Raw genomic sequence first — 7,636 nt, forward strand, 5'->3', positions numbered from 1 at the left:
AAAAAGGAGAAACTAGTTCGTCGACGATTCGTAATTTTTGGTGGTGCGTGTACTATTGAGCTTGTTTTGATACGATGAGTCAAAATATACTTCGCTTTGTGTTGACCTCTCTTTTCTTTTTTACTGTATTCGCTATTGCAATCAGACGAAATATCCACATCATCTGAGGTCGTCTCGATGTATTTTCGATATTTCAATGACCTGTTGATAATCACATGTAATTATCGTGACAATCATTATACTCTGAGCTTCAAGTAGATAATTTTAAATATATCATTTTAACCATTTTTTCTTTCTAATTTCTTCCGGGGACGAACTCTTTAAATCGCTGTTATCTTCCTGTTGATTTGTGGAAACTGGATTGTGTTCGCTGCACGATTTGCAAGGGCAGTTCAGTTTCAAACTTCGTAGAATTGTTAAAACGCGAGGGTCATCGATACTACTAATAATAGCCGGGGATTCGTCGGCCGATGTTAATCCACGATCCTCTGCTTCTTCATCTGCCTCTAACGTCGAAGTTTCCTCTTTGTTCCAAACTGTTCTAGATAAAATGAATGTTTTTGAGTCAATTAATATTTTCCCTTTGATATAGATTTTAAAAATTATCGCGTGTACTTGTATCCTTTTGTAATTCGTTGAAACGAACCACATCTTGTTTATGAGTACTTTGTTCTTCTTTACTGGATGATCTTTTTTTCATACTTTTTTCCGAGATATCGATGCTTTAAATTCATGTTTAATTATTATAATAAATGTTCATTGATAATAGAATGTAATTATCTTTTATCTTATTTTTTAACTAACTTGTCAGTAGGAGAGTTTGTCGTGGAATATTTCAAGTGAGGAGATTCTTTCGTTTTTACTTTTTTCGTCTATCATACAAGTAATTCATTACTGTTTAATCTCTAGCCAAATTTGATTTTTATCTTTACGTGTATTACATTACCGAATGTAGTTCATAAAACGTATGAACTGGAAAAACAGCTATCTTCGCACGAGGAATTTTACTGCCCTTGACTTGAACTGCTGATTTCTTTTTAGCAATTTCATAATCTTCTGACGTCTCGTTTTTCATCTGTTGTGTCATTTGATTATTGTTATCGTTCTCAATCGCCTCTTTCGTATCCTTGTACGAAATGTTTTTAGCGTCCACTACTAAATTTTTCTAAATATAACGAATTTACATGTCACCATAATGAAGTAAAGTGATTTTCTTAATCAAAATAAGTTTTAAAATTAAGTTCAAGAACAAAATTCTGAACGACCGAGGGAGGAAAGAGATGTACAAACCCTCAACGAGTTCGACAAATGTTCAACGTTATTGGTATCATTGTTGGTAATATTCTCTTTTTCGCCGATATAATTTTCTTTCTCAAAGATACTGGAAGAGGCCATCGTTTTTTGATTAATCCTACTGGGTGATCGTGTATGTGTTTTGATGGGTGAGGCGTTCTTTTGGATCAGCGACTTCGTCTTGATTTCCTGAGATCTTTTCTGAAAATTCTTTCTTGATATAATTCGTCCTTTTAAGCGAGTCTTTAGAGCTTTCTTTCTAAGTGGAACTCCACTAACCATCACACCACGACCGATATTCTTATAATCTAGTAAATTCGGTACATCCGGTTGACTGATAGCAGCATCGTAATCGTATGTTATCTGTGGTTTTGCTGTTCGGTTTCTCACGGTGATCCGCGGGCTCCGAAATCGTTTGGTCGTTGGCGTGTCGTGGGTCCCACGTTGCGATCTAGCGCTCATTGTTTCTTCAACATGACTATAATTCCGTCTGAAGTAAATTAACATTTCTTATTATTTATATCATATTATAGGTTGCTAAAAATGCGGAGGTCAAATTTGCATTTACAAATTATTCAAAAAGTGAGTTTTATTTGATATTTTAACATAGAAACTTACACGGAAGCTAATGATTCATTTGTAATAGGTTCTACTTTCTTTCTCGCGTTTTTGCGATGCTTGAGTTTATTCCAGAATCTTAGAATGGCCTTTGTGGATTTGCGTTCGACTTTTTTCAACGACAAACTCTTCTGATCAACAAGATTTACACATTCAGCCTGTTTATCGCTCCATTTCGACTCTATTTCTCGCGTCTGCGATACAAGCGAGGTGGAGTGATTGGATCGACGACGAAAATGTGACTGAAACCGGAAATGTGTTTTCTTGAGATTCGCCAGTATTCTCGATGGTTGAGTTCACATTTTCCGGATATACGTAGAAGTGTGATGGATATTTTTCTGTTATGTGGTTTGGCGTTTGTGGTTAAACAAAAGAGTTTTGCATAACATTTCAATGCTAACTCGTTGATCGCTAAGGTATATGATAAAATTTCGCAATAAAGTAAATTTTAAAAGTACCTTAAATACTTCTTTCTCTTTTATTTCTAATTGCTATGAAAATTATATTAAATAAGAAAGCATTTTCAATATTTTTTTACAATATAAGTTACATATATGTATTTTATACTATTATTCTATTACAATAAAAGAGGACTTTACATGGAGAACAATATTAAGATTGCTGACTAATATTACTCCAAATTTGTTATCTTAACGTCGGTCTATGTAAAAGAATGCGAAAAACGAGTCTTGAAATCTTTTCGTAAGATAAAAACATTAATGCCGCTGTGAGAATGGTTTGCAATAATTTCGCTTCCATTCCTTTGTATAGTCCTCCTATTCCTTGTTTCCTGAAAATAAGAAGTCGCATTGAATACAATTATACTTGTGTCATTTTATAAAAACATTACTTACTTTAATATATAAAATAGGATTTCTAAGCTCCCAGCGTTTGGTGGCAGGTTTGGATACTTATGACCATGCTAAAAGTTAAAATCATGCTGTATGTACAGTCTTTATGAAAGCTATGAAAATAATTAAAATAATGTAAATACGTACTCTCAGTTTGGTTTGAACTAATTGCAATGGATAAGTTAGTATGGTTGCAACCGCTTTGGCTATAGCACCAATAACAAAGAATGTCCATGCAGGTGGTACACCATGTAGAGATGCGAGAACTTTCCTTTTAATAGTTTCATAAGTCATAAACTGAATGGCTGGATTCATAACTAGCATCAAGCTCGGCACAGTCCCAGCCCAAAGCTTTTTTAAACCTTCGTATTTCCATATATATATAAGACCATCTAAACAGGTAATGTGCCATAGAAATGTATTAATTTAACAACAATTCATTTCTAGTATTTGCAGTCATTTTCTAGATGCATCATTAAGCGTACTATTTACATAGATATAGACTATATCTTTATAAAAAGTAAACAGTATTTATTGTGCACGTGTCAGAAATTGAACTTCATTCAACATTTATTGATACCAATTTATTAATTCTGGTGTCGCAAAAACGTACCATATAAGGTATTGTAAAGGTTATTTCTTTCCTGAGTGTTGTTGATGCCTCTCATTTTCAGTCTAGTATTTACTACCCACAGTGGTGTCGTTGTTAAAACATTAATTACACCTAGAACAACGATTTTTAAGCAAAAACTCTTCAAGTGATTTTTGTTAAATACCATACCTGCAATTGATGCAACCAGTAGATCATTTCCAGCTGATTGATTCTTGCTTGCTCTGAGCATTTTCAAGCCGTGGAATGTGTAGAAATAAACGAAGTTGCTAACACATAGACTTTGAAGAACTGGTACCATTCCCCTGTACAAGGTGGCTCTAGGATGTTACCATAAATGAGACGAAATTTTTATTTCAATAATTATGACTCACTAAACGTATTACAAAACAAAAAACTTACGGTCCTTCCTTTGCGGCGAGATCACGGATTGTAGCAAGTGTACTTTTCGATTCTCGGTCTTCTTCCACTGCAAGAAAAAGTAAACTTTGATAATAATATGTAAATATATGTATGTAAATATCTATTTTATTTCTAGGTTTACGTTCAGCCTGATCGACGTACCGCGTTTCTCACACGATACTGTATATTAGAAGATTAACTACAAGGTTATTCATGACAGTTTGAGATTAATTGTGTAAGTGTTATATTAATCTATCAATTAATTTGAATTCTTTCATGAAGACTTAATGCATTCATTTATGTTACTTCATTTTACTTAATGCATTTTTTGCGCAATATACACAGTCAGTGGTGCGAAAATTAATCTAATTTTTTATGTCACAAACACTTATATCTATTCTAAATCTGTCGTTTTCAAATTTATCGATTGTTTGAAATACATTTAGCCAATGTACACAAACGTACTACTATGATCTTTACAAAGTATGTGATTTTTATTTATTTATGTGATTTATTAACGATTATTATAAGTAGGTCAAATATATAATTTTTTAATATACCTACATTGTAATCTGCTTCGTACTGTATCTAAAGGAAAGAATATTGTCATTGCAACAACGCCGCCCTGTAAAGTATCATAGCCAAAAAGTTAATTTACATACCACTAAAGATTTAACAACTTTTCAAAATTCATTGATGTATACTTACAGCAGCGCCGGATATCGCGTGAACCAACGTTTCATAACTGAAAATGCTTCTGTTGCGTTCTCCGCCACCCATCTTTACAAATCATTCGCTTTCGTAAATTTATTTATTAGAATGAAATTTATCGAGTTACATTAAGTATTCCTTACTGAATCGTGTTATGTTATAACATCAATGATTACTCTGTAAACATATACATATTTGTAAATTTCAATTTCAAAATCAACTAAAATAAAAATATAATTATCATTTTTATACGAAAGACATCGCGATAAGCAGCTCGATTTTAGATTTGAATTATTCATGATATTTATAAATCGAATGATCAATCGAGTCAATCGAAACAATCGATTAAATGATATAATCGATTAATCTACGTATTTCTACGTATCGATATAAGTTATGAATTTGCTTCATAATTCTAACTCGGTTTGAAATAATGTTGTAATGTTTGTAATATATATAATAATTTGTTGAAACTTCGTACAGCGCAATTATCACGGACGCGTCGGTAAGTAGAATTTAAATCGTGAATTAATCACAAATTCAATTACTACAAAAACAATAATCGAGGAATATTTAAATAATACAATAATTTCATATAATTTCGTATAATCAACACCTTTTACGTTCATAGAGTTGAATAATTTTCACGAGTGGTGGTTGTCGAGAAACTACGTCTTTGTTCTCCGAGCGACATGTTGGCACTGGTGAGAAAACATTCCGGATAAATGATCATTACTATAAGTAACTATGTAAATGAAAGATGCACGTGCCGATTCTGTAAAATCGCTACTCTGAAATGACCACCGTATACTATACATGTATGTATGATATGTCAGTAAGTAAGTACGTGTGCTTGCCTTTCTATATGTGTTCCCTTTACCATGGACGATTCAACATCCCAATCATGAACACGACGAACGTCGCGACACGATCCGATCTGCGGCTTAAAAGCTAAGTTCGATGTAAGATCTCTAGTCGTTTCATCGTCAACTAGATGTTCCCGATAAAATTACTTTGGCCATGATGGACTGTTCCCCTGTGGATAATACGCTTGCGCTTTAGGTTACATCGATGGTTCGAGAGGTCGATTATGTATCGTACGTTGTAAGCATGCGCGGTTATGAATTTCATATCTGAATATTTTTTGGTTCAAATTTACGGTTATTAACTTCATTCAGATTTTATAGGTTATGTACAGGTACATTTCGATTACAATGTATAATATATTTTTTTTTAATTTAATTCGGATATTGAAAACGTAAATGTAAATTATGCATTTAAGGATAAATATTTTTGTCTTCAATCAATAGACATTGTTTATAAAAAATAATCTAATCTTATTAACCTATATATGTAATTGGTACGAAAAAATGAAAGATAAATGACATTGTAAATATCTCGAATTTTTTATTGACATTGCAAGGCACTTAGTAGCCGCAATAAATTTTAATTATGATGCTTTGCTATCTAATATAATTATTTTAATATGCATCGGAATGATATTAAAACGCGTTTTAATACATACCGAGAATACCGAATAAAATACATACCGAGAAGTAGTGAAATGCATGTCATAAGATCTTATGAATATGTTATGAATAAACAAAAGCTGAATTTATGACAAAAAAAAAATTTATGACAAAAAAAGTACACGTTTGCAAGAAAAATGAAAAATAGGGGTACAAAAAGGAGACAATTGACGATTATAAATAGCCAACAAGAATTTTTCGTCTTCTTCAACTAATGTAGCAAGAGAAAGATAATTCATTCGAATCCTTGACGCATTATTGTTGCGGAGGAACAGGGAATTTCAGATGGCAGTCATTCGTCGTGCGAAATTTCGCAGCTTGCTCGTGGTTATCGCTGGCGCACCTCAGGATATCTCCTATTTATTTCTCCACCGGGAGTTCCCATGCTGGCTGTTCGTTAGAGCCACCGACTGTTCTCGAATTTTCTTTCCTGTTAGAATGAAATCCTTCTTTTCTGTTTCACCACTGAACGCATTGCACAATTCCCATGAGCGTTCGCCCTGCGATCGCATGAAAAGTGATTTCTATCTCGTTCCTTTCCGTTGCGTTTCTCCAGCGAATAGGAAATACTTCGCAGATTGCTTACACTCCACACAAACATCGCAAAAGACAACTTGAGATAGTCGTTGTTCACGTTCCTTCAAGGAGAAGAAATACACATGTAATATGTATAAAACGAAGAGACGTATGAATACATTGTCTTTGAGGGAAAAGGAATATTTTTCGCTTGGTCTTTATTTATTTAAAATCTTTCTATATAGGGACGATGCTTTGAAATTTGAAATTTAGAATTTGAATTTCTAAATCTGTGGGATTATTAGAAATAATTGGCTTATTTTTTGATCGAAGATCACTTGATCATCTATTAAGATAAGTTTAAATATCCTGCAACCTTTGTTGCTGGACTAGTTGTACGTGAACTAGTTGTACGTCTAATGATATGAATCAAATGGAATTGATCATAGTTGGTAATAATATTACTCTCCGCATACGACTCTTGGATAATACAGTTTCATTTGTCGATCCCGTTAATTTCTTAGCATTTTGTGGATGATAAATCGTCCGTGTTTAATGAAAAACGGCATCGACATCGAACAACTGGACGCCACAAGTGTGTGGAGTTTAACGAGGATGCAGATACAACAGGTTATAAATATGAACACGCATCTTTTCACCCAAGTGGTAGATCTTTAATTAAAACTGCTGGAAAAGCTGTTGTACCTATAGTAGTACAGTCGATATTACTTTTCTGACGATAAAGGAGACACATCGCATGATGCACGAGCTTTGTGATGCCTCGTCCGAAATTCTCTGAGTTCTTGACAGAGTTTAATTAAACATTCCGCGCGTCTGGAATTTTGTGGTCACCACGTTCTCTCTGTAGTGAAACTCCTTTTAATGGGTTCTGCCGCTTGAATCTCGATACGTAAGCCGACCTCGTGTCGTGTCGACATGACTCTCCTTCGATTTCTTTATGCTTGACCATCCAATATCCAATTAAATTGTAACGAACAAAATTGTTGGTTTTAGACAAGTAGCGATACTTGAAGATAAGACACCGCTTATTGAGAAGAAATTTGTTGCTTGAATTCTAGGAATGTAGTTTCGTAACAACACTTTTG

General features: G+C 33.6%; 2 protein-coding genes across 6 annotated transcripts; both read right to left on the minus strand.

Moving 5' to 3' along the window:
- Positions 1 to 116: 116 nt before the first annotated feature.
- Positions 117 to 2,150, minus strand: LOC117204354. Of its 3 annotated transcripts, XM_033441655.1 has the most exons (4): positions 1,912 to 2,150; positions 1,291 to 1,783; positions 947 to 1,165; positions 117 to 536 (listed from the first exon to the last, which is right to left on the minus strand). In XM_033441655.1, exons 2-4 carry the CDS (start codon positions 1,753 to 1,755, stop codon positions 507 to 509), a joined length of 714 nt encoding a protein of 237 aa, XP_033297546.1. In that variant the 5' UTR covers positions 1,756 to 1,783; positions 1,912 to 2,150; the 3' UTR covers positions 117 to 506. The 3 variants fall into 3 exon arrangements, 2 of the variants coding, with proteins under 2 accessions (XP_033297546.1, XP_033297545.1); XR_004487069.1 differs by having other exon boundaries at positions 616 to 1,165; positions 1,291 to 1,962; XM_033441654.1 differs by having other exon boundaries at positions 1,291 to 1,962.
- Positions 2,151 to 2,370: 220 nt separating this feature from the next.
- LOC117204353 (peroxisomal membrane protein PMP34) lies at positions 2,371 to 5,598 on the minus strand. 3 transcript variants are annotated; one of them, XM_033441652.1, is made up of 9 exons: positions 5,343 to 5,556; positions 4,483 to 4,662; positions 4,339 to 4,399; positions 3,775 to 3,841; positions 3,544 to 3,692; positions 3,376 to 3,486; positions 2,910 to 3,154; positions 2,766 to 2,833; positions 2,557 to 2,701 (listed from the first exon to the last, which is right to left on the minus strand). In XM_033441652.1, exons 2-9 carry the CDS (start codon positions 4,552 to 4,554, stop codon positions 2,557 to 2,559), a joined length of 918 nt encoding a protein of 305 aa, XP_033297543.1. In that variant the 5' UTR covers positions 4,555 to 4,662; positions 5,343 to 5,556. The 3 variants fall into 3 exon arrangements, with proteins under 3 accessions (XP_033297541.1, XP_033297542.1, XP_033297543.1); XM_033441650.1 differs by having other exon boundaries at positions 2,371 to 2,701; positions 3,376 to 3,692; positions 5,343 to 5,598; XM_033441651.1 differs by lacking the exon at positions 5,343 to 5,556 and adding an exon at positions 5,102 to 5,203 and having other exon boundaries at positions 2,371 to 2,701; positions 3,376 to 3,692.
- Positions 5,599 to 7,636: the final 2,038 nt, after the last annotated feature.

This window comes from Bombus bifarius, unplaced genomic scaffold, assembly GCF_011952205.1.
Source record: "Bombus bifarius isolate JDL3187 unplaced genomic scaffold, Bbif_JDL3187 scf7180000007978, whole genome shotgun sequence".
Classification (NCBI taxonomy): Eukaryota; Metazoa; Arthropoda; class Insecta; order Hymenoptera; family Apidae; genus Bombus; species Bombus bifarius.

Bases quoted from the DNA above. Each gene is read 5' to 3' on its own strand.
- LOC117204354 (XM_033441654.1), bottom strand. From the start codon at position 1,800: ATGTTAATTTACTTCAGACGGAATTATAGTCATGTTGAAGAAACAATG. The intron at 1,166-1,290 runs GTTTGTACATCT...CGTTATATTTAG, and splicing joins ATTTGTCGAACTCGTTGAGG to AAAAATTTAGTAGTGGACGC. The intron at 537-946 runs GTAATGTAATAC...TATCTAGAACAG, and splicing joins CGTTTTATGAACTACATTCG to TTTGGAACAAAGAGGAAACT.
- LOC117204353 (XM_033441650.1), bottom strand. From the start codon at position 4,554: ATGGGTGGCGGAGAACGCAACAGAAGCATTTTCAGTTATGAAACGTTG. The intron at 3,693-3,774 runs GTAAGTTTTTTG...GTAACATCCTAG, and splicing joins CTCGCCGCAAAGGAAGGACC to AGCCACCTTGTACAGGGGAA. The intron at 2,834-2,909 runs GTACGTATTTAC...TTTAACTTTTAG, and splicing joins TAGTTCAAACCAAACTGAGA to CATGGTCATAAGTATCCAAA.